At 42.6% G+C, this 26473-nt stretch overlaps 1 protein-coding gene across 50 annotated transcripts in view; it reads left to right on the plus strand.

The window, feature by feature from the left end:
* Nucleotides 1-26473, plus strand: part of SORBS1 (sorbin and SH3 domain containing 1) — a 164655-nt gene that overhangs the window by 76489 nt on the left and 61693 nt on the right. For 17 of the 50 annotated variants that reach the window (XM_014250176.2, XM_014250178.2, XM_014250181.2 and 14 more), the window contains exons 1-3: nucleotides 14970-15089; nucleotides 23730-23785; nucleotides 24604-24669. In XM_014250176.2, coding sequence (XP_014105651.1) covers nucleotides 15058-15089; nucleotides 23730-23785; nucleotides 24604-24669 — 154 coding nt within the window. In that variant the 5' untranslated portion in view covers nucleotides 14970-15057. Of the gene's footprint in view, nucleotides 1-3731; nucleotides 3836-14962; nucleotides 15090-20928; nucleotides 21107-22916; nucleotides 22982-23024; nucleotides 23079-23729; nucleotides 23786-24603; nucleotides 24670-26473 lie in introns of those variants that run through there. The other 33 variants (XM_088059987.1, XM_088060005.1, XM_088059994.1 and 30 more) reach the window with 14 other exon arrangements.

The raw sequence follows: 26473 nt of genomic DNA on the forward strand, positions 1-26473 counted from the left end.
CTCCTCATCCATGCATCTTTTTGCTCCCTCATGTGTCTTGTCCATTTAAATTCCTTGAAAAGGGGCTGCCTGTTCTTATGTAGACAATGGCAAAATATAATATTTTTATCCTAGTAGTCTTACAGAGCTACTTGAATTTGTTGTTTTCTAAATGGCCTTTAGATCTGAGTATTGTTTGTTGATCTTAGTTTCCAGCTCCTTGCTTTTCCATTGCAAAGCTGGTCCCACACTGATGTGTTTGATTATATTTTCATTGCCATTGTACTTGCTTTGATTTTGCAGCTCACTGCACAAAGCATAGGGCGCTGTATAAACAGCATGATGAAATCAAGCAGGGTCAGGCCCTTTCTCTTTTTACCTTGAAAACAATGTGAGATTCCTATGTTTCTTTTGCTTGGCACCTTTAGTTCTTGAGCTGGAGGCTGTGTGTGTGCCCTCCTGTTGTGTTCAGGTGTGAGATCACTTGGAGAGTGTTTTCCATTGCTGCCTAAGGGGGTACTGGAAGCTGTGCTATCTGCTTGGTTGTGTGTGAGCTCAGACTATGAAGTGTGGAAAATTACTGCAAGAATAGCAGCATGCTGAGCTGATGTTTGTATCTACAGTGGGTTAGTTGGGACTAGGTGTCCTTGTCAGGGCTCATAAGTGTATTCATAGACTTGCCCTGCTGGATCATGCCTGGCCAATGTCTGCAACAAGAAATTTTCTTCTGTTTCTCACCTCTCCTTTTTGCCTTTGTCAGCATTCCTTCCTCCATAGGGATGTGGTTGGAGTGTGGCCTTTGTCCAACTCTTAAAAGAGGCTGAAAAAGCGAGAAGAAGCAAGAGAGCTTGATTCTGCACTATCATAGTTTTGTCAGTCAGTGTATCAGTCCTTAGCATGGAATAAAACAACCTCCAGAAACATCTGTAACACTGTAGACCTTGTTACTTTTGTACTTCAGTCTCATCTCCATGGTGTTCCTGCTATTCCCTTCCCGTGTCATTCTGGAAAGCTTCTTATACCAGGTTTGTGTACCAGGTCAGACTGAGGCTGTTGCTCAATGCATCAGAACCACACAATCTGCAGTTTGCTCTAAGCCACAGTGATTTATTTGTTTTAAACTCAAGATGTGTCTAGAATTAGGGAAACCCTTAGTTATAATAATTAAGGGGGGCGAGGGGGGGAAAGGAAGGAGGAAAACTCTAAACTCTTCAAGGAAACCTCTTTATCAGCAGTGTGGTGAGATTTTTGGAGTGGCTTGGTTTTGTGTTTTTTTTTCTCGTTTCCTCTGCATTTGCTTGATTTACTGACCTGCTGCATTCATTCAAAGTTTCTGTGTGGAAGTTGCTTTTTGTAGCTCACTGAGCAGCTCAGTTACCCTTGGTGCCAGTTGCTGGCTTCTTGTGCAGGCAGTATCCAAGTACCTTTTGTATTATTAGAAACTCTTCCATCAGACTTTTCTTTTATGGTGGAAATCAAACTCTTAAGAACAGATAAAGTCAGCATGCAGCTGACTACTAACAGAATTAGGATTAAAATATGTTGAAAACTTTTCAGTATGGTGTCTTTTCACTCTGACACTCTCAGCTCCCTAATTTTGCTGTCACTGACAGAAAGTGAAGTACTCCAACAGCAGTGGGTATCAAGTTCGTCTAAACTGAATCTTTCTGTAAGTCCTGCATAGATTTTTCAGCAAAAATAGCTTCTCATGGTCCTCCAGGAGCTAAACTGGGGCATATTTCCAAGGGGAAAGTTTTAACATTTCGGTGTTACTTCTAGACTGGGGCAGAGACCAGTCAAAACCTTCCTCTGTACTCTCTTGTCTTGCTGAGCTCCCTGGCTATGTGCCAGGTTAGAGCCTTACTTGTAACAATTTTCAGCACCAGAGAAGTTTCTATCGGTTGGGTTTTGTGCCATTTACTCTCTCCTCCCCCTCTCAGTCTTGCTCTTAGTCCTTGTGATAACAGTTCTATGCTTTGGGCAGCTTTTGGTAGTTGGGACTCTGGCCAACTTCAGCCTTTGCCAACTCACAAGGACAAGGCAGGTTGAGAAAGCAAACAAACTGCAGCCAATGCCAGCCGAGCAGCTTCTTGTGTTGCAGGAAAACCAGGGCTTGACCTTGCCACTGGAATATTAACTCTCTCTTGGTGCATACTCTGGACATCTTTATAGGAAATTTTCTTTCCAGTACTAGCAATAGGCCTTTCAAACGTGTGTCCTTTAACTGATCCCTTTCTGCTTCTTGGAGATGGAGAAGCTATTAGACCATCCTCAACAGAAAACTAATTTGTTTGAGCTTGTGTTTTCTTAGGACTATTTTAGTTTTATTGAAAAACTATCCTGGTTCTTCTTGGATCATTGCTTGGGATCTTCATGGGTCCCAAAAGAAGTCTTTAGGCTTGTGAAAACATCACATTATTGGGGCTCTGTAAATGTGGTCTGAGATGGCTCCTATGCAAGGTCCTTGATAATCCTTATGAGTGTTCTTCTCTCTCTGGGCATCACCTGCTTTCTCTATATTGTGTTTTTGCCCCATGTGCACTGCTATGAGAATATCTAATTGGTGAGGCTTACTGGCTGACAGGCTGGTTGTACAAGGCCCTTGGAGGTCCTGGTCCTGCTTGTTGAAAGAAACGTGACTTCACTCCTCTCAGAACTTGAATAGAACACATGAGGATTTGTTCAGTCATCCAGCACAGGTATCAAACTTTGCTAGCTGGTCTATTCAATCTCTTCTTAAAGTTCTTGAATACAGAGAAGTATGAAGAAGATAGTGTAGAGAAAAGTTGCACTGCCTTCTGGAAGAATCCCTCTCTCCACTCAGTACAGCAGGAGCTCAGGGTGACTGGCTGACTAATTCAGCCTGATAAATGACATGATTAAAAATGAGGGGTGTCAATACTTAGTGTATAAGTCAAACTGCAAAGGCAGTTTGCAAAGGCCAGCTGACTGCTGTTAATGTTATTGAGTGAAACAATAAAGGTGCACAGCCATCTATCAAATCTATGTCAGGTCTTTACATTTAGACTTAATATTGGACTGGAGTTAAATAATTTCATTTAGTAACCATCAATGCATGCAAAAACCCACAATTTTTCTGTGTGAATTCTGCCTCTGTGTCTGTCTAGCTGTGTATCCTAAGGATTAGGATTGTCTGAAGACAGCCTAATGTATATGCTTCTTAAAATACATTTACTACCTACCCTTCCTTCTTTACTCCTGGCAGTGGGGAGTTACATTTCATGGATGTTGTTACCCGTAGTTCCCCGCCCAGGCTCTATATCAGATGAGCCTATTCACACATCAGGGATAGCAGCATAGATGTGCATTTACTTCTTTTTGCATTTTGCACACTAGTATACTAAATGAAGCTGAAATCAACAGTGATTTACATTGGCAAACAGACTGTAGGTTGTAAGGAGTCATGAATATTTGTGCTATTCAGCTTTCCTTGCTGCTTGAGGAGGAATCTCTAACAGAAAAGCAGGAAAACGGATGTGGTTTCTGCCTTCCCTGGAGACAACCATGAATATTGGTTCTCACACAGAGGATGCTAGGATGCGGATCTGGGCAGACTGATGTTTATACTAACTATGCTACACTTCCTACGTGGTAAGCAGAGGTAATTGTTTCATCTAAAATAGCATTATTTCTGTGAATGACTTCATGCTTATTAGTGCCTTTAGTCCTGCTGTCCAACACATCTACAGAGAGGGCTGTACCAAAGCAATTTCTTTCTCTGACGTTTGTAGGTATGAGCTGTTATGTAGCAGTTGCATGTGAAGAGAAAGAGTACAAGTCGTCATCAGAAGATCCTGTCCTAAGTTGGGCCTGAAAGTTCATCCAGCTGTCTGGTGTGAGTAGCCTGAAATTCTTTTTGGCTACTTCTTTATTTACCTGATGTTTGTCTTTATGCCAGAGTCACATCCATACTGACGTTATGATTCTCAAGAGTTGCTTATGTCTATCTCCTTTGGGGATACACAAACATTCCAGTGAGCCTGCATCAGCCTCTTGCATGCTGAACATGCAGAGGCTGTTGTTAGCTGATGGTGATGTCTTTTATTAATTACTTCTCTCTAAGGAATTAAAGTTCAAGCTGTTGGATAGGAAGCTGGAGAAACTTTTGGGATGTATCAAGCCAAATTTTATGTCATTCTCCTACTAGTGCCTTATAAGCAAAATCACATTGACCCCACTGTTGAACTGGGACAATGGACTGTTTTACACCCAGCCTGAATATGAGCCTGTCCTTTGGCTGCAAAAGGGATGGAAGCTCCCTCCCCTCAGTTTGACTGCTTTAGAGGGAAGAGAATGTGATACTTGGTTCTCTTCCAGGCAGAAATATGCAGTCAGACATTGATCTGGAAAAAGACCATCTCCAAGAAGCCTTGATTCTCAGAGACATGCCTGGGAGTCACTGTGCCTCATGCTTGTGCTATGGCTGACTTGTGTCATCAGCCAAGAGATGACATCTGCATTTTCTTCTTCCTTATTCGTGAAGCCTGCTCAGCCCTACTGGCTCTTGTGTGACATCAAGGCATAGCATTGTTCTTCAGGGACTTCATAGCATTGAGTACCAGGGCCTGAATAGCTCATATGGGAGTCTGAAGGAGAACAACTTATCCTTTTGCCCCTGTTCCAGCTTAGGTGGAGCCCTAAATGGCCCTTTTTGTATTACCTTTTTTATATGAGAGAAAAATGCCTACTACATCAATGCAGTAGGCATTGATCTGCAATGCAAAACAGCTCCAGGCCTGTCAAGATGGACCAAAGTCACAGACGGGGAAGGAAAATATCTACCCAGGGGAAGGAAAAAAACTACCCAGTGCACCTGGAAACGAAGTTAATCTGTGAAACCACAGTGGTATAAATTGACTGAATCTTTTGTTGTCATAGGTGAGGGAAAAGTGTGGAAAATGCTACAGTAGGTCCAAGGCTCAGTAACTGAGAAAAAGTGCCCTTAGTGTACACAGAACTGTTAGAGAGTTGCTAAAGAGTTAAAGGTTCTCTTACTGACAGCCAGATTTCCCAGAGTCTGCTGGTCAATAGCTGCTGCCTTATTCAGTTCTGGAATTTGTTGATTTGGGTGAATGCTGAATGTTATTCAGACAAGCTGCTGTAAGGTGTAAGAAGTCTTCTTTCCCTTGGGTCATAGCAGAATGTCTTCTAGAGGAAGATGTTTCCCAGAATGTGATTTTGGTTCCAACTGGTTGGTCACACCACCTCCACACTGGCTCTGCCCATCAGAGACTGTAATAGAGGTTTAAATGATGCCGCACTGTGCCAGAAACCAGAGAAGTAACAGTGAGAGTGAGTTTAAAGAAATCAGGAAAATGGAGTTTTCATTTTTTCCATTGAATTTTTGGGAACAGATGGAGCGTCGATGAGGCAGAGATTCTGGAAGGGACAGTGTGTTTCAGACGTTTTCCTTAATGTCTTCCCAATCTGCTCATACATTCATAGCTCCTGCCTGTTTGGCACAGGACAGTTAGTTTAGGATGTGAAAATTTCAACACCCCCGGGTTTCCAGAGGTGGATGTTCCCCAAGGCCTGTTTAGCTGTGTTTTTTGTGCTATGGAACTTTTGATGCAAAGGGCCGTGGGAGCAGCTCATGGCCTGATGGGCAATGTCTTTGTTTATTTCATTCCAAGTCACTGAAGTGCAGGATCTGGTCTTTCTGGACAGAGACAATGACCCTGGAGCATCTTAACTGAGCACTATGCTGATCCTATTAGGATCAGTCCTGCCTTTTCGAAATGGCCTATGTGTTTTCTTTGGGGTTTTGTTTCTTGGGGTTTTTTTTAAACCTGGTTAGAGGCCATCTAATCAGAGCCCAGCAGTGCACTGAGCAGCAGTCATTATCATTACTTAGTCATCCAGTTGCTGTTTCTTTGCTGTGACAGGAAGTGTTTGTGTAGTTGGGAGCAGGGGGATGAAGGAAGATCAGCTTTTCTCTTTTGCCCTTTTAGAGGTTCAAGCACTTTTCCTCTCAATACACCTGTAGCAAAGTGTTGCCCTTTGAAGACAGATTTAAAGTAAGGCCTTCAAAACTCTGTGACAGCCATAGTTTATGGGAGAGAAATCAAAAAGAAGAGGTAATTTAAACCATCATTAACTCCTAAAGGAAATGACTTTCAGCTGTGAACTGTGAAATATGATTACTCTCTCATTAGCTTTCATAGTTATAAATGTAACTGGTTAATAATTCTAGCCAGCTGGCCAAATTAGAATCCAATATCTCTTCAGCCTGGTGTTTTGGGCTGGATTTTTGCTTATTAGTGACACACATAGCAAATACATTGGACAGAACTGCTGGGACTTAGTTTCCATGAATGCCCAGGCTTGTCTGCTGGAAGGCATGTTGCTTCTTTCGGCTCTGTAGTTCTGTTCCTGGAGAACAGAAGATCAGCTGTGGGTAGCCTGATTTGATATTCATTTGTCCTTAGCACTTAAGGTGCAGGAAACAACATTGCAAGAAAATACCGAGATGGAGAGAAAGTGCAGTTTGAATTTTCTTTTCTGCTTCTAAAAGTTCCTTTCTTTACTGAACTCCTATATCTTGTTTTTTACTCTCAGCAACTTAGCAAATCAGTCACTGGAAGAGGCAGTAAACTGAGATGCTTGCACAGAGATTATGCTAATATCTGAGTATTTTGGGTCTAAAGGAAAACTAGAGAATTTTGCAAAAATACAGAAGGAAGCTGATAATTTAGGAGGTGATTTTTGCCCTGGCACTACCTTAAGGCTAATTTAAGCTCTACAGCACCACAAAGGTTAAGAGCAGTGGTAAACAGCTGGTGCCTTTACAGAAGCTTTTAATATTGACTGGGATGCATGGTCAGCAGTGCCTTCCATTGACTGAGGTGTTGGTTGGATCAGTAAACAAAGCTCTGGCCTTAGCTAAACTTATGAAGTGCCTTTGTCCTTTTGTGGTGGAGGAACTCAAGCCTGGGTTCTCCTGCCACAAACAATCCAGTGATCATTGAGTATAATCCTTATGTCCCACACCCCAGTTTGGCACATATGCCACAAACCCCAGCATGCAAGTATTGCTTTCATTTTGCCTGAGAGCACAGGGTACAAAGGGCTGGAGATGCTTATGTGTAGGTGAGGCTGCACACTTTGTCAGTCACGTTCTGTGACTGCCATTCATTCCTTAGGACTTTCCTTTGAGTGAACATAGCTGAGCCCCAAGTTTTTCCCCTGTAGCATTGCAGTTAGCAGGTCCTGAATTCCACAAAATTGCTTGGACCATGGTCAGCAACTGTTCTAGCTAGAGGATCAAGGTTATGCTTTTATGCATGGGAGTTAAAATAGGTCAGCAGATCAGTAGGAGCTGGGGAAAAAGTGCTACTCAGGTGCCTGCTAAACAGCTGATCACTCCCAGCTTGTGCTGGTATAAGACAGTCTGTCCAGCTCCCATGGAGTTCTGCAGTCAGCAGACTCCAGACACAGCAGCAGATGCCATGCCTCTCACTGAAGTTTCCTTAAATGCTGTAGATCCTGAGTTCAGGTAAACTGTGATCCTACCAGGGGGTATTTCATTCTGTTTTAAATGAGGGATGACCGGTCTCCAGTACAGCCCCCATTTTCAGCAGTCAAAAGGGACACTTAGGGCAGTTCTTCAATCTTCAGCAAGGAAGACAAATTCCACATTTGCTTTTCTCAGCCATTTGAGAAAATGTTTTTGCATTTTGTCTTGTGTTCTCTGCTCTTCTCTTTCTATGCTTAGCAGGTTATGTGCTTTCACTGGATTAATACATACCTTGTTGTTTCAAGGACCTCTTTCTGGCCCTTAACTTCTGTCCCAAAGAATTGCTCCTACTGATGGATTAAGTTCCTATCTAGAGCCCTTAAAAGACCTGTATACATCTTTGCAAAGAATTTTGCTCATTCTCTGGTAACAGTCTGAACCCCTCATGCCATGCAGACTCAGCTGGAAGTGCTTCCTGAGTCCTTGTGCAGTTGGAAGGAGCAGCCTGGCAGATTGTAGGGGCTGCTGATAACAGTATATTCCTTCTGTGGTGGTGCTGCTATGCTTGGACTTCAGCGGGGCAGGATTGAGCTGTAGAATTCAGGCTCAGGTCAAGGGGATCTGCAAGTTGGGAGCTTTGGGGCAAGGTAGGGCTCACCCTTCATAGCAGGGAGGGTGCTGTAATACTATCCTAACCAGAACCTGGCTGGCTGTTTCGTAACAAAGCAGGGCGAGGATGCTGGGTGAATGAGTTTGTGCTCATTGATGGTACTGGGTGGAACTCTGGCAGCAATGTGTTATTTTGGCTGAGTTTTGTTTTGCAATTCAAACCCTGGAACTGAACTAAAAGCACTAGCATGATGTAAGTTTGCTTGCCTTCCTCCTCCATCTGCAGAATGAAGTAACTTCAATCACTTTTGTTTAGCATTTCCCAGATCTATCAAAAGTACCTCCTTTTCTAAACTGCATGTCACAGCACTTCCACCTTCTTCTGGTAGCTTGAAAGCACAGTCCCATAGCATATTGGGGTGGCCTAAAAGAACTAGTATAGCTGTGTGATATTTATCAAAATAAAAAACCTGTGTGCATTGTGCAACAAAACTTTCCAGGGTAGCTTATAATTGGTAAAATTACTCCCTCCGGTGAAAAGCAGGTTTGTCCAGTAGCTGCTAGAGCAGGCATCCAGAATATCCTAGAACCAGCATCTGCTTCTGTTATGCCAAAGACTTCCTTTGTTGAGAAAATTAATTTGTTCCTTTTTGCTATTTTCTTTAGCCACCATGATGAAGTTACCTTTCACAAAGACATGGTATTATGGGGAAAAACACAGCAGAGATTGTGCAGCAGCAGATGCCAGGAAAATTGTAGGGTACAGTGGGTTGATGGTAAAACATCAACATTTCATAAAGCTTTTAATTCTGCAGTCAAGGTTGACTTTAGAAACAGCCAAGCTCTGTGGCCCTGCAGCCAGGCAAAGCTTGCTGCTCTTCACCCAAGTGGAATTCTGTGAAAATTCTGTTTTTCATTCAAGTGGTGGTCTGTAACAGAAACTCCTCCCTCCTTGCCAAGCTGTTTGAACACCCTCTGAGCTGGTTTCTGCAAAGACTGGGAATGTTTCAAACCTCATCTTGACCTGACCTTCCTAACTTTGGACGTGGGCCAACTTCTGGATCTTCCCTCACTTTGCCTCTCCCTAGGTGTTATTTTTACACTATATTTTTTAAAATTTTTTACACTATAATTTTTTAATTAATTAATTTTTGTTACCTGAAGACAAACTATCAGGGGCTTGTTTATAAACCCCTGCTACACAGCAAATAGGGCTTCCAACTGACCTGCTCTCAGGTGGTCCAGGCTCCACAAAAGAATTGAAGGAGATCAAAGAGGTCTTTGGGTTGTGAGGGTGTCTCCTGTTGCATACTGTGTAAACTGTGTTTCATGTTGTGTAAATAAGTATGTTTCAAATAATTTGAGCTGTTGATGACTGCACAGATTACTCTGGACAATGTAGGGGTTTTTGTTGGCTTTTCTGGTTTGCTTTTGAGAGCCTCATGGGGTTAGGTTTTTTTGTTTGGTTGATTGGTTTGCTTTTTTTTTTAAAGAGAGTAGATCTGACAACTCAAAACATACATATTGTTTGCCATCACCCTTTATTCTGACTGTTGATATGTCTGAAATAACGCTCTTCCTCCTCCACCCAAACCAAACACCCCTCAAATGCAAAGAGACTAGAATCTAAACCTAGATCCAGGCATGAGTTTTGCTAATAGTGTCTGGTATCTGCAGTGGTAGATGAAATCAAAAGCCCAGGTACAAGCTTCCCAACATTAATCTTTGGGATGTGGTAGTAAATGTGAGCTCCAGAACCCATTGTTTAACCAAATCAGAACTACCAGTGCCATGTTCACACTGAGGTTTGGGATTGGTCTTAAGTAAAATAGAGCAACATTTCCCAGCTCTTTTTGGCTCCTTAGCCAATGTACCAACTCAGGGTTGTGGCTATTTTGGTTTACAATGAAATGCTTCGTTTGGTGGGAGGTAAGTATTGAGATGCTAAAGGATGTACTGGGGAGGAAAAGGGCAAGGTTGTGTTGCAGACTGAACCTGAGTCGGCATTTGACAGAGCATCAGTATGGGGTTATATGTGTTGGTATTTGGAGACCTTTGTTCTGTGTCCTTTGCTAATATTTTCCTGAAATAATCAGTAGTGTAAGCTTTGACCTACAAAGTCAACTTTGCTCTATGCCCTTCTGCAATCAGCAACTCTTGCCATCTGTGTTGCTTTCTAGGTCTCATTTGAATGAGACACTCATCTTGCAATAATTTTCAGTACATTTTATCAGTCTGTAAGTTTGGCAGCAGATCAATGCCCGTACATGTGTATTTGAGGAACGAAAATCCAGAGACAGGCTGCAAATAGAGACACAGTGGAGTGTCAGTCAGGAAAGCCAGTGCTGGTGACAAAGGATAGTCAAGAGGCTTAGGGACTTCCTTCAAATTACTTCCACTATTAAATTACCACTTGGTCTTGGATGAGCCAACCTCCAAGGTCTGAGATGGTGAGGCGGCTTGAACTCTTTCATAGGCAGCTAAGATTTCCTTCTCTGTGGGAGTGTAGTTGGCTTCGGACTCTCTGTAGCTTCGGCTCCAGAATCTCAATGGTCGGCCTCAAGTCTCTCCAGGCACTTTCTGCCAAAGGCTCCAGGACAAGCCATTGTTCCCAGCTGCAGAGTAGAGCACGTTCTTCACGTCTAGTCTAGTTCTGACTGGGCCAAGGGCTACTGAGTCTAGTTCTGACTGGGCCAAGGGCTACTGCATGAGCGATCTCCTGTTTGATCTGAGCAAAGGCTTGTTGTTGTTCAGGGCCCCAGTGGAAATCATTCTTTTTTCGGGTAACCAGGTAAGAGGGCTCACGATCTGGCTGTACTCAGGAATGTGCATCCTCTAAAAACCTATGGCACTTAGGAAAGCTTGCGTTTCCTTCTTGCTGGTGGGTGGAGACATTGCAGTGATCTTATTGATGACTTCAGTGGGAATCTGACGCCGTCCATCTTGCCACTTTACTCCCAGGAACTGGATCTCTCGAGCAGGTCCTTTGACTTTGTTCTTCTTGATGGCAAAGCCGGCTTCTAGCAGAATCTGGATGATCTTTTCTCCGTTCTCAAATACTTCCACTGCTGTGTTCCCCCACACAATGATGTCATCAATGTACTGCAGATGTTCTGGAGCCTCCCCCTTTTCCAGGGCAGCCTGGATCAGTCCATGGCAAATGGTGGGGCTGTGCTTCCACTCCTGGGGCAGTCGGTTCTAGGTGTACTGCACTCCCCTCCACGTGAAGGCAAACTGAGGCCTGCATTCTGCTGCCAGAGGAATGGAGAAAAATGCATTGGCAATGTCAATAGTGGCGTACCACTTTGCTGTTTTGGACTCCAGCTCGTACTGGAGCTCCAGCATGTCCGGCACGGCAGCACTCAGCGGTGGAGTCACTTCATTCAATGCACGATAGTCCACAGTTAATCTCCATTCTCTGTCAGACTTGCGCACAGGCCAGATGGGGCTGTTGAAGGGTGAGTGGGTTTTGCTGACCACCCTTTGGCTCTCCAGTTCTTGTATCATCTTGTGGATGGGGATCACAGCATCTCGATTTGTCCTATACTGTCGGCGGTGCACTGTCGAGGTGGCAATTGGTACTCGCTGTTCTTCTACCTTCAGGAGTCTTACTGCAGATGGGTTCTCTGATAGTCCAGGCAAGGTGTTCAATTGCTTAATGTCCTCTGCCTCCACAGCAGCTATTCCAAAAGCCCACCTGAGTCCCTTTGGGTCTTTGTAATAGCCATTTCGAAGGAAGTCCATGCCCAGAATACACGGGGCCTCTGGGCCAGTCACAATGGGATGTTTCTGCCACTCTTTCCCAGTCAGGCTCACCTCTGCTTCCAACAGAGTCAACTGCTGCGATCCTCCTGTCACCCCAGCAATGGAAACAGGTTCTGCCCCCACATGTCCTGATGGCATTAGGGTACACTGTGCACCAGTATCAACTAAAGCTTCATATTTTTGTGGCTCTGATGTGCCAGGACATCGGATCCACACTGTCCAAAAGACCCGGTTTTCCCGTGCCTCTTCCTGGCTAGAGGCAGGGCCCCGCTAGCACTGGTTATCTTCTCCTCTCTGGGCATACATGCTAGAGGTTCCTTCAAGGGGATCATCTTCTTTTCTGTAATACCTGGCAGTTTGGTCACGGGAGGTTGAGGCTACCTTCACTTCAGTGGAACTTTTCTGATTAATGGTTCTCTCCCTGAGTTGACGCACTCGTGCTGCCAGGGCAGAAGTGGGTTTCCCATCCCACTTCCCCATGTCTTCCCCATGGTCACGTAGAAAGAACCACAGCTCAGTTCGTGAGGTGTACCCTTTCTCTCTAGCTGGGGGACACTGGGCTTGGAGTTTTGGGCTTGTGACCCGCACTGGTGCCATATGGGAACTGCTCTTCCTCATCTCTTCTCTCATTTCCCTCATCTCTTCTTTGAGTTCTTTAATCACAGCGGAAATCTTAGCCTGATGTGGGCCATGGACCATACTGGTGAAATGTCTAAGCCTGGTGGTGACAGAACCCACTGTCTCTCAGCTGTTATCGGCCTTAATCATTGCAATATAGGTGGTGTAGTCACGTGGCCCTAGATTTGCCAGACTCCACAACATCTGCCCAGTGCACCTTACTTTGTCGGGGTCATTATCATGCTGTCCACTCCTTCCAAAAAGGACCTTTAATATTGCCACTTCTCTCAGCTGTTGGATCCCTTCCTGTTGGATCGTCCCAGACCCGGAGTAACCAGGTTGTATAAGGCTCACGCCCCCACTTCACAATGTCTTTTTGTAACTTACGGAGACTGTCATATGTCAGAGACTCAGTGATGATTTCAACTTCTGGCTCCCCTGTGGGTTGTGAGGACCCTCCTTTCTTATCCTTATCAACAGGGTGCTGTGATTTCATCTTAGACTTCCTGGTTTCCACAGGGGCAACAGCTGCTGGCTGTGACTGCCCTTGTGGTTCAGCTGGAACCTGGACGGTTGTAACATCTGTGGGTTCCACTGCAGCACCATCAGACTCTCCCTCTTTGGGGCAGGGGGAGGGTTTCTCAGCAGCTGAGGAAATGCACTCCTTTAGCATCTCACGCATCTCCTTCACCAGAACCCCCACCCACTCTGGGTGGTTTATTTCTGAGGTGGGCTGTGGGGCAGGGGCAGGCTCTAGAGCAGCACCCCCTGTCTCTGGGGCTGTGCCAGGCTCTGGGGCAGCACCCCCTGTCTCTGGGGCTGTGCCAGGCTCTGGGGCAGCACCCCCTGTCTCTTTCCCTTTGTCTCTGAAGGCTAAGTAGAACTACTAGCCACTGTAAGATGTCATTAGCATTCAGAGAAGATTTTAACCCTTTGAAAACTGGCAGGGTAGGCCCAAGGAACTGGGTGAAAGGTTGGGAGAAAATTTCCCCAGCTGTCTTTTTCTCCCAGTAGGTACTATTATTAAAGTAACCTAAAAACCATCCAGTTAGTGTGTGACAGCTCTGAATCCATGAGCCCACCGTCCAGAGGACTTTAAACATCCAAGAATTCCTCACCTTATCAACCCACAAAACAAGCTGGATAATAGCCACAGTAGCCTTAGTTATAGGACCCATATTTAAGTAAGGTACAGCAAATGGGAGAAATATAGCTGTGACCACATGCCCCCCGAACCTGGGTAAGCTCAACAACATGGTTCTACCTAACAAGGTTTCTAAATCCAGCACACAAAAGTTAGGTTGTTTAAGAACTGTTATTCCTTTTTTGCCCTTTTCCTCTCAAGCCCCACGTTGGCCTCAAAATTTGTCTTGGTTCTAGAAGACAGGTGTCTGCTAGGGAGAGCAGGAGCTTCTCTTGGGATGAAAGAATGTAGACCCTCTCCCCTATCCCATCTCAGCCGAAAAAGCTGTCCCGGAGTCCCTGGTTCTGTGTTCTTGTTATTGCTGTAGTTATTGTTTGTTTGTTTGCCTGGTTATACTAATAAAAAACTGTTATTCCTATCCTCAGATCTCTGCCTGAAAGCCCCTTGATTTCAAATTTATAGTAAGTCAGAGGGAGAGGGTCTACATTCTTTCATCCCAAGAGAAGCTCCTGCTCTCCCTAGCAGACACCTGTCTTCTAGAACCAAGACAGGTGGGGAAGTCTTTGTCCCAGTTGTTTGTGTTGTAGACATTGGCTACAATGGAGTGTAGGGAAGGGTGATTCTGTGCTGCAGTTCGCCTTCCTCACCAACGGCTGCCCAGGCCTGGGGATGTGAGTATATCCTTGCTCTCCTAAAATCTGGCATCACCTCCACTCTAGGGCAAGTTTTAGGTTGCCAAGCTGCAATGTGGTGGGGACATTCCACTCTAGGGAGACCCTGCTATAGCTGACAGCTCAGAAACCTCTTTGATACCTGTTAAAATGCTCATGGAGAGGGTATATAATACATAATAGCCATACAAACAGTTAGTTTCCCCTTGTATTATGTCAGGTATTCATGCTACAAATTTCAACTGCCAAGAGAAGAAACTTTAGCTGCCCCTTCAGCTCCTAGACATTGAAATAGGATCTGCCATGTCCAGTGCTAATGAAAATTTTCCTTCCTTGACAAGTGGATGCTGCCTGATTTTTTTAAAAAAAAGTGCTTTTTCAAGTATTTTCCCTGTAATTTAACATCCCTTCAAGGTCTTTCTGTCACTTTCTCAAGTGCATTCCTTACCAATGCTACCCTGGAGTGTCACCTCCAACCTTTTTCCCTTCCCCAGCTCCAGAGCTGCAGGAAGAGACAGTGTCCTTCGTGATGACAGTGGCAGGGGAGTGAAAGGCAGGCTGGGTGGGGGTGGCTGTTGGTGAGCAAGCCTAGTGACAGGATGGGGTGACTAAGAACCAGCTGGCTAATTAAAGCACAGCAGTAGGAGGAGCAAAGTATTTAAGGGTGCCAGAGAGAAAGAGAGATGCTTCCACAAATTTCTTACACTTCAGCAGCCAAGTGGCTGGGTGACACAGTGAAAGGTTTTCTTAACTCTTTCGTGCCTCTCATGGAGTGAAATCAAGAGACTAAGAAAATGGCTCCATTGACTGAAAAGCCTGAATCGAGGTAAGGACACCAGTATGGTTTTTAGTCACAGTTAGTCACATCTACCTCTGCTGGACCTGCTGTGACCTGAGCACCCAGGACTTTATTTGATTTTGGCATATGCTAATATACCCTGAGTGGGTAGTTCTGGTGGGCAGTGCACACTGATTTTCAGAATGCTGCTTTCATTTGGATAGGTATTTCCAGTTGCTCACTGAAAAGAGGCAGTTTCAAAGTAGTCATTACATAGGTTTGTATTCTCATTAAGGGAAATGGGCATGTCCTTGCCTCCTTACCCTAGTGACTGGATCTTTCTCCTAATTATTTTTATGGGAAGGAGAGATTGAAAGGACTTTCTGAATGCAGATTCTGAGGCAGTTACTAAGAGGAAAACAAAGAGAATGGATGTGGAATTCTCAGCAATGTATGAATTTGTCACCTGAGGCTGGAGGAGTCAGAGGGAAGAGAAAGACTGGCTTCTGGAATGCAACTTTCTGCTATTTCTGGAAACGCTTGGAATGTCAGACTGTTGCTTCACCCATCAGTTTGGTTTTCTGTGAGTGCTTTCAGCAGTGACTAGAGAAGCAGTCACTGTGTCCTTCCTTCTAGCATGTAGGTGACTCTAGAGATAGCACAGTCCATCAGGACTAGCAAACCAGTGCTCCAGCCTGAATTCCCTGGCAGGCACAAGTTTGTCTGGCTTTGGATGTGTGACAGTGGCCAGCCTTCTAAGTTTTGCTGAGACCATTTTATGTCTGATATCCAGGCAGATGAATTAGTCCCTTGGCAATTTTACTAGCATAGCAGTACTTCCAGGTTGGAAAAGACTACAGAAAATGACCCTGTCTGATTTCAGCTTGCTTCCAACTAGGTTTGTCAGAGACAATGTTGGCAGTATTGTACGCCTGGCTCCCTGTGTGCTTTGGTTAGACTTAGCTCTGTGTGGTTCTCTGGAGGTTGTTGCAGTTGTGTGTAAACGAGACCAACTCTCAAACTGATTTTTCTTATTTTGAAACAATAAAAAGCAACCTGTGAGTGATACCTGTAAGGCCCTGTTACACTATGCCAGATCAGCTAGTTTTGGATGTTGCACAGGATAGGGGCCCAAATCTTCTGTCTTGGTATAAAACAAAACTATTGCCTATATGTCTTGAAAAGTATTAGCTGTTGCTTAATGAGTGTTTGTACAGAGCTTCAGAACAGCTAATGCTAGAAGAGGTTGTAATTAAGAATTAACATTTGGTGTGATTGCTGCAGTGAGTGCTCATTCAGGCCTGCACAATTCCTCTGCCTTAGACAACTGGGAATTTCAGGAGGTGTCTGGAATGGTATAAGGTGGTCTATAACTTTGAAGTATCTGAAGCATCTGGTTTATATGTCAAAGGTGCATCAGAGTCTTCTGTCTACCCTAAGTTTTGTGAAATGTTTGTAAACTGGATTTGAACTTTGAGACACTAGTCATTCTCTAATTAGTATTTCTGCTTAATGCAACTTCCTCTTATTTACTACTTTTCTGTCTGAGAGTGTGTGATAGAGGTGAAGACAGCCTTTGTAGTCTTTGTTACACAAAATCATGCAAGCAAAGCTGCTGGATGTTGTTTAGATGATCTAATTGATTTGTATTTATAGAATGCCATTCACTGTAGTAAATGCAATGCAGTGTTTGTGTCCCTCAATCCTGCAGTCAGCTGAATGGATTCATTGTTATACATAATTAGGGCTTCTGGAATTTGGGTCTATTTATTTACAGCAATTGTTCTGCTGAGGCACAAGTGGCCCCATATCAGAGGTCTACAGAGAGTTAGGTGCAGTACCCAGAGCACCCCAGCTGCACAGCTCTTACAAATAGTCTCACAACAGCTTGAACTCAATGAATCCTCCATTTCTTTCAGCTGAAGTATAAAACCAGCATCCTCTTGGATAGGTGCGTTCATTGCAGGTTGAAAGGTTTTCCTTTTGCAACAAAGGTAAATCGGGTGTCATGGAACGAATTACCCTTTACCTGTAAATAAATTCCAATTTCAGTAGTTGTGTGCTCCTTGCCCCAGTTCCTGTGTGAATCTCAGTTAAGTGTCCTGAACAGTCCCAGGCTGTGCTATGCTGTTAAGTGGTTTACAGCTTTCCCTGGAACTGGCAGCCTGAGAGCTGTGCTCAGTGAACTCCCTTTTATAGGATGTGCATCAGCTTGTTTGTAAAGTGCTTCCATCTATGAGATGTGATCATACATATTGCAGATAAATCTGAAGAGAAATCTCAACTTCTGCTGCTGTCAAGTGCTATGCTTTTGTGTCTTCTGTTAAGATGGAGATGAGATTTTATTTAAAATATCCTGGAAATTTTTGTTTTTCTTTCTGAAGTTTCAAAATGTTCCTGTGAGTTGCTTGGGCGTATGGGTGTGGCAGAAAGGCATTTGTTTCTTCAGCTGACACCCATGATACATGGGCCAGGGCAACTGTCACCATATCTCAGCCGTCAAATACTGAAGACAGAGGACAGTCATGATAGACTCAGGAGGAAGTCAAAGCCCAGTTACAATGTATTTAGAGTCTGTTGTCAGGAGAATAAATGTTTTTGACTGTGAGGCAGGGATGTGAGCAGTTACTTTTCCAGAGGGACCCGGTGGTAAACCACATGTCGAGTCTGCTGTGAGCCAATCAACCTTGTGGATGGCTGCTTTTCAAGCCCCGAGTCTGCAGCAGAGCAAGAGGTTGATGGCTCAAACAGGAGCCACCTTTCATCCTTCAGTCTTCCAAGTATAAGTCAGTGTTGTTTAATGAAGGTTTAGTGGCTAGTATGATTTTTTTCCAGTCTATTTCTTTGCAGGAAGGTTCCTATAGTCATCAAATGACTATCTGAACTAGCACTAACCATGGAATTGATTTTAGTGTACAGGTCAGAGTTAGAATGTACAAAAAGAGATGTTTTACCTTTCAACCTTGCTGCTCAGCTGTTAGGCATGTTGGCTGTAGGCTTTGCTTGCTAACTTTGTGATGTTAAGTGGAGTTTAGACTTTGGCCTGCCAACCTTTTAAAGTCTTTCACTATTTGCCAGATTTTAATGAGATGGGTGACAGCATGCCAGCCAATTTCTTTGGGAATGCTTGTTTACAGGCTTGCAAAAGGAAGACTCAGAGGTGCAATTGCTTTCTAAAAATGCATGGATAGGGGTGAGTACAAGGAGGAAGACCTCCTTAAACAGAAAAATTGTGTTGGTGCAAAACAATTTAGCTGTAGCTGTTTAATTTAGGTCACAAATGAGAAACGGCATTCATGCCATAAGAGGAATGAGTTCTGGAGCAGGCTTCCAGGAAGAGCAGTGGAGGTGGGAAACTTTAGCAGTTTTAAGCTGGAATGTGAAGTGTTCTTGCTCAGGGTTGTATGACACAGTTGCCTGCAATAGCAGGGGAGTAGGCTGGATGACCCAGGAGATTCTTTTCTGCCCCTGTTCTACAAGTGATGACCTTGAACTGAGTTAACTCAGGTTGCCGTAAACTGTTTACTCTGAAGCTGATGACTGTATGATGACTTAGTTCAAAAGCATCTCTGAGTTCTTAAAGCTGTATCTCCTAGTTTACATTTCCTATTTAACTTTTATTATTGAGAGGCACATTCCTTGTATATTGCACAGAAACTGGCACCTATGCCCCAGATAACTTAAATTTGCCAATTTGGAAGGCAGCAGACACTATATTTAAAGAAAAAAAGGAAGCAGTATTGCATTTGAAATGTGCTGTGTTTATTTATTGTAACAGCTGTAAGTTCAATTATTTATAACACCTTATCCAAGCTGGTGTGTAATGATGCCATTTGTTTCATTTAATGAGCTTTCAGTGCTCTCTCTCTGCTGTCTTAACACTTGCTGAAGAGTGTGTGGAAGCTGTTGTCTTGTACAGAATTGATGTGATTATTCTATGTGCACTGCTTGCTTACTCATAGTCTTTTCATAACTTTTATTCTTAGGAGCATAATGTCTTCTGAAAGAATGACAGGATGTTCTTTGACCCATAAAATAAAAATGACAGACAATGTATTTCAGTATTCCAGATTAAAAGAATAATGATAGTTGAAGAGAGAACTGATTGCCTGGGTTAACCTGAACTGCCTGCTCTATTCTAAGTTGTTTTTTCTCTTGTCACTTTTTATGTGATGCGAGGTGAGAAGTGCACAGGAGATGTGTTTTCCAGCAAGTTCCTTTAAGCAGAGGAGCCTGCTGGTGGGAGGCACTGACTGCAGTGCAGCTTTTTGCCCACTTTCCAGATTTGGGACTTCATATTGCTGGCATGCTGAAGAGCAGCATTGGGGTCAGGGACACCAATGACATTGTGAGAAAGGGTCCAAGCCAGGGTGAAACAAATGAGTGCTGTCAGTGATGTGTAAGACCTGACCTGGTGAAAAGTAAGTTTGGTGATTGCTGATCATTCTTTCAGTCTGAAAGCTTACAATTTTTCTGATAGCCTCAACTCCTTCTTTATACTAGTATAAATAAGAATTGGATTTTTCATTTAAGTGCAGCCACAATACACTTAAAGCTCTTGTATTTAGAGAGAAAACTTTGAAAATGTGAAAAACTTGAAACTGAGAAAAATAAAGGCATCTACATCTCAGGAATATAAAGGACCAGCACAATAAGTTTTGAATGTTCATCTCATGTCTAGCAATTGTTTCAAAATCCTATGTGAGTCACTGAAGCTGTCAATAATAGCAAGGGAAGAAAGGAAGTTTCTTTTCCCCACACTCACATTATACCACCAAAAATAACCACTGCCTGCAACTCTTAGCTGAGATACCAATGACTTAAGAGCATGTGTCCTTGCTCAGAGCAATTAATGAGCTGTTTGTTACACCCTGCCTTTGTAGGGGGAGTATTCAAACCTTTAGAGCATGTGAGATAATCCAGACAGGCTGTACAGAAGTGGTTGCCGCTTATCTGCATTCCTCCTAAATAGGCTTCTGAACACACTGCTCTCTTTTCCACACCAAGTAGGGAAGGGACTGCAGCCTTGGAGAAATGTGCTGGGGGTGAAAGGGAGGAAGGAAAAGTTAAACATCTGTCTAGAGGTAGGACTGAACTGACAAGGAGTTGGTGGATGTTACATATGGACATTGGCATGTTCAGGGTTATAGCTGCTGGCTTATGCCATGAGGAATTCATTACCTTTCATTGTGTTTTGCATGTGTGAAACTTTGAGGCCTTTGCTATGTCTGTCGTTGCTATGTCTGTCATGTTTCAGGATAGGCACTAATTCCAGTCTAGCGAGGACACACTGGTTAGCTGGTTGGAGCAGGGAGCTGGAAGGAGACACGTGGCTATTTTGCTTTGGAGTACTTTTTCTAGTATTTTTCTCTTTTTCTTTGCCTGAACTGGCAATAAGGAATTCTCTGTTTTTAACATTGACATGGGGGACCTCATTCTTGGTTCCTTTTGAAACGCTCCCTTTTGAAGTACTTGGCCATGTCTACAGAAAGTTGTTGGGGGGAACTGGGAGCAGCAAATGATTCCAGACCCACCTGTTTCCAGGAACAACCTGTCTGCCCAACCTGGTAGGGACTAATCTGCCTAAGGATGTACCATCCAAATTTCCATAGCACACTGGCTTACAGCATGTGCCTTCCCAACTGTTACAGGCCACTGCTTGGCTGCACCAGCACCATGGAGCCAGATGTGTTCTCTGGCTGGACTGTCCATCTGATCCCAAGAGTAGTCTTAGGACTGAGATAGGCCTAATAGGACTTCAGTCTGTGAAGTCAAGTATATGGGTCAAGTATATGGAATACAGGTAGAATAACTCTGTAGCCCTCAACTCCAAACGTGCACTTTAATTTTGTCGATCTAAACAGGACTTATTTCTGCTTGCATGCAGCAGATCTGTGTGCAGATTCTCAACTGATCAAAATCAACTTTTAAATGGAATTTCTGGAGTTTGACCAACACAAGGACGCAGGATTAGTTACCCTCACCCTCAGCAGAGAATCTATTCTGTGTATGGGAACTTGCACTAAGCACGTTTGAGTGCTTGAAGGAAGCTGATTAGTTTCACAGTAAGTGAACACTGGATGCTTGTTATTTTAATTGAATTCCATAATTGCTAGTAAGTGTGGGGATATGTGGAAAAGTAATTTTTCCAGATCCAATCTAGATCAAATGAGTTTATACACATCTTTCATTTAATTTAAGCAATCTTCTTTAATTATCACTTTATTTTTATCCTCAAATCACTTGTTTGTAAAAAGTAATTTAATCTATTAGTGCTCAACAATGATGCTTTTTTTTGTGTGAATTCTTCCCTAAATGCTTTTCTTAATGCAGTGAAGGTCAGCACTTCACACTGTAAGCAATGTCAAGACTTGAATCAAAAAAAATCACTGAAATCAGTTTTGTGGCAGTTGTGAGGTCAGTGTTTCTGAACAGATGAGACTTTTAAAAAGGATGAAGCATGTGGTCACAAATTTAGTTGCTCAAATACTGCCGTTGTGGGAGGGGAAGTGTTGCTCTGGCATTGCAGCAGCAGTGGACCCTGCCTTTGCCCAGCCATTATAGCCAGTAAATCTTCTTTCTTCTCCTAAAAAGGTAATAGACTGAATTATTTTTTCCCACTCCTTTTTACTCTTGTATACCAGAGGAAAGCATTGCAACCTCTTGGGGATATTTGGAGTGGAAGAAATTTTGTGTTGACTTGCATGAAGCCCATGGGGAAGGCCAGTGCTGAGTTAAAACATCTGGATATCAGCACCCTCCTCAACTTCAGAGAGAGGTTGATCCTAAAACTGAGTTGAGATTTACTGCAGTATTGCCCCTTCTTGTGGTTTTCTCCCAGCACCATGGAAGGACTGGTATTTATCCCAGTGAGTTTAATATGTAACTTTTTTCTGTGTGTAGAAGAGCATGATATTGCTACAAATCTCCTTAGGCTGGATAACATAATTTTAGACTGTTTCTTTTCGATTTGCTTGAACTAAGGCATCTTTCTGGAACGGAAACATACAGAGATCAGAAGGAGCATTATTACAAAGTATGTTTGTCTACATTTTCAGGCTGTGTCAACCATTACTATTTTAGGGACTCACTTCTAATATGAAATGGTAGAAACAAAAAGCAGATACTGTATGGGCAAGCAAAATCGAGCAGCCAACCTTTCAAGTTTGCCTCAACTTTTGTTTTTGACTGGTTTTATACTGCACCCCTCACTTCACATTGTATTTTACTGGGATTAACTTGGAGCTAGGCTGAATCCTGCTGAGCCTTCACAAACCCACAGTGTATATCTTACATGAGTATTTTATTGAAGAAAATAATTAAACAACTAAGTGTTGGCAGCTTTTCCTAGGGTGGCTTGCTGGGGAGCCCAGATATTGTCTCATTTTATAAACTCACCTTCACTATACTTGCTTGTTGGGTTTTCTTTCCTTTTGAGTGTCTGTTGAATATGCTTATTATATTCTGGCTGGCATGAAACAAATGCTGGTTAAGAAAGGGACACTTGAGGCAGGAGAACAAATTCAATTCCCTGAAGGGAGTTTTCACTTCTTACAATGTTCCACTGCTGCTTCCAGTTCATGTAAAAGGAAAAGTATTTCCAACTCTGTTGTTTAGTTCCTTGTTTCCTGTACTTCTCAGGCTAGGGTTCTTGGTTTTGCATGATCTTGTGATTTCAGATGCATATTTCTATTTGTGACACAAAAGCCATTAATTGTCTGAAGCTACACTTGATCTCACTTTCTTTGGGGCTAACTTCTTGGCAGGGGAGAGGTGGGGATTGGAACACAGAATTAAAGGACTTTTAATTTAACCTAGGACTTTAGAGAGTTGAGAAATCTTGTCAAACATACATTTTTTTTTTAATTTTTGTAGAAATGCTCTTTGGCTATTCAAACCAACATCTGTGACATTGAAACATCTGTGACTGTTTGCTGCAGGTATCAAGTCGCACGGGAGTGAGGACAGATAGGTGTCACAGTTATCCTCCACAGACTGGCATCACCATGAAAACTGACTTCTTTTGATCCCCATCTGGTATTTTTTCTCTTGAGTTGGCAATTTCACTGCCTTTGGTACCAGGAGAATTAAAGTTTCCAGCTTTCATGTTTCACTTACTGCAGTCTGGTCCTGAAAATATCAGCAGCATCACACAGCTGGAAGTGATTGGTGCAGAAGTTGTAATATGCATTTTAACAAGTGCATCTCTTCTGTATTGTTATATCTTTCAAAGGCAAGACTGGCTTTGATATGAGCTGCAGATTGCCTTGAAATATGGAAAAGCTCTAATTTGAGGGTTTTAGTTTAAAGCTTTTAGTGTCGCTTTGATTTTTTTTTAATTCTCATAAAGGTGATGCACATTTTATATATTAGAAACTAGTCAGACTTGCACTTTGCCCTTTATAGACTCTTAGACTTAAATGACTGTCTTTCAATTTCATATGAAGATTAGTCTTAAAGTCTGGAAGCAGTGCTTGTATTGGGTAGAAAGAATCTTTAATTTCTGATAGTTATCAGCAAAAAATGTGTCTGGTGCTTGGCATGAATCCACTTGGCACTTGAAAGTAATTTTTTTAAGAAACTATGACTGTTACCTTGACTCTTGTGGTGCATGTTCAGCATTGTGTTCAGTGCTGTCTGGGCAGACATGAAACATAATGTAACCATTCTGCCTTTCACTTTAAACAGACATAAACAAAATCCAGAATTGAAAAAGGCAAATCCTTCTGCTACAATGAGCTCTGGTAAGTGTATTTTGTTTTCTACTTGCACTCATTTGCCTTCCTTTTTTTTCCTACTAATATTCCTGTCTGTTTCTGATGCAATTATTCACATTTGTTGCTTGAATTTTGGCCCAAAAAGTAGCTAGAAACATATTGAACTGGAGTAGGTCCTTCAGCTTATTTCAGTGTCAAATATAAGAATTCAAAATTACTGATAACCTAAAAAAATTATCTGAATTTGATATATTTTAGTAGAGATAAAAACATAATTTGACATTTGGATAGGAAAAATCAGCTGTTCAAAGAAAAACAAGGGACCGGGAAGAGGAAAACTTCTGGGCTTGTCTGGGTAACAGGCTAAATCAGAGTGAAAAATAAAGGAGATTCCAGACTTGAAGTGCCCTATGTAAGATCTGTAGAATGATATTCCCACTTAATTTTACATCTTAGCAAGTCTCAGCTGGGGTATCATGTCCTGGTTTTGGCACAATGTTTTGAGAAAAACATGGACTATTTGAAGAGACTCCAGAAAAACATGACCTGGGAATTCAGTGTGAGCACTGATAAGCTTACCAGCTGGGAACCACTGCCATGGGTTGCATTAGGATGGTGCTGGAAGTTTGCAAGAACTCGTTAGGCAAACATTTGTCAGGAGTGACAGAGGTAGATTTGTTTCATTCATGGTTCAGAAATGGGGCTTTACATGACCTTTGGAGCTTTTTTCTTGCACTGTCTCCTGTGTTTCCCTGAATTTACAAGAGCTGGTTTTATTCATGTCAGCTGAAGACCTTGTAGACACACAGGAATCTTTATTGAAAACCACTTCATTTGTCTTTCAGAACATGAAGAAATTGATGTTGCAAAAACTGTTGTCAATGGGCTGAGCAGCAATGGACAAGAAAAAGGTGGGTTAAGATCTCCAGGGACACCTCCACAGCTCCTCCCGCATGTCAGCTGGTGATGTGCTTGGTTTTCCCGGCAATTCACTACTGAGGGGGCTTCCAAATTTAGTTCACTTGGCGACTGACACAAGAAAAGCCTTGTACTGCACCATGCTAGTAGCAGCAGCATTTCTTAGCTCAACAAGTGTTCTTTGTCTCATTAAAGTGGCAGGCTGGACTTGCTTCTTTTGTATATTTTTAGTGCTGTTTTGAGGAAAGCTGTACACTACTTGTGAGCACCTGCGAATTGGTATCTTAGTGAGTTGAGACAGCATGGGTTTGTGATGCCTGTGTGTGAACTGGGTTAACTTAAGGGAGAGGTGAGGGTTAGAGTCTGGGATTAAAGGGCAGGAACTAACCATTTAAGTGATGTAAAAAACATCTAAACAATCTTAACAGTCTTCATGTTAACATCAGCTGGTTTGCGGTGTGCTTTTATAGCATTCAGTTTTGTAGAATGCCTGTGTCTGTTTTGGCAGGGTGAAAGTATGTGGGTATGGGTTGATTTTCTGTTGGTTTAATTTCCTTTCTTTTCCTTTGATGCCTTTTTATAGCGGTTAGTATTTTGACTGCATTGGGCATGGATGAATTCAGTCAGTTTCAAAGCAGAACAGAATCAGGATTGTTTCCTGAGCCACAGACTGTTTGATTTGGGATCTGTTGTATTCACAGGGCCTCTGCTCAGGAAGAACGGAAAATAGGGTTTGATTTCGGTTCCTCTTTTATAAAAAGAAAATTAAACAATTCTATCAAATTAAAAACTAATGATTTTATGAGTTTTTCAAAAATTCTGTCAGGCTCTTTGACCAGGCTTTTGTTGTTTGAGACTAATTTTCTAGGTTGTGAAATCTGTGCCTTCTAGTTTTGCCGAGTATCAGAAAGATCTGCCACAAGAGGGGGTGTACACACCACCCTGATGTCAGTGCCTTCCTCAAGCCGGCCCAGTGCTCAGTGTTAGTCTGTAAAGTATTAGAAGTGTGGTTCCTCTTACTCCTGATTTTACAGGCATGAGAGAGATGGCAGGAATGTGACAAGACATCTATAATTTTCCAGCTAATACATACAGGGAACAGGTTTTATAGAAGAAAATCCTGGCTCTGCAGAAATAAAGAACACTACTCAAATTATGCTGGTAGAGTCATGATATACAAGGTGTTTATCTTGGCAGCTCCTGTTGAGCTTCACCTCTGAATAGAACTGCCTTTTTCACAACGACCCCTCTTTGTACCCGTTGATTTGAACAGTTTTGTAACAATTGCTAGAATTTTGCATAGTGCTATGTATGGTTTTCCCCAATTTTACCACATGTAGTATAATTAGTGTGCTAGCTGATGAAGTCAGGTAGAAATCTCTTCAATTTACTGTTTATATGGATGGATTTTTTTTTTTCTTCTGAAATGGCTATATGGATGCTACCCTTTAGCATGGGACCTTTTTTAAGATTATTTCACTTACTTCTGTTGTTGAACTTGTAAAAAATAAGCCATAAAATTCAGAATTTATGTAATGTTTAATGTTCTTTTAGTTGAATAGTCTTCTCTCAGCCTTTCAGTACTTGAGGTTTTTTTCACTTTATTTTGTTTTTACTGAACCATATTAATGTTTTACTTAACATTTTTATTTTTGCATGTAGTGTACCTCAGTTAAATGATTACACTAAAATTTTTGGATGCCTTCTAAAAACTAATGCTTCCAGATTCTTTTTGCCTGCAGCATAGTGGCAGTCAGCATTAGTCCATTCAGTAAGCAGTTCTGTATGTTGCATAAA

This window comes from Pseudopodoces humilis, chromosome 9 (assembly GCF_049639895.1).
Source record: "Pseudopodoces humilis isolate 2021_Gansu_Grassland_sample_001 chromosome 9, ASM4963989v1, whole genome shotgun sequence".
Lineage (NCBI taxonomy): Eukaryota > Metazoa > Chordata > Aves > Passeriformes > Paridae > Pseudopodoces > Pseudopodoces humilis.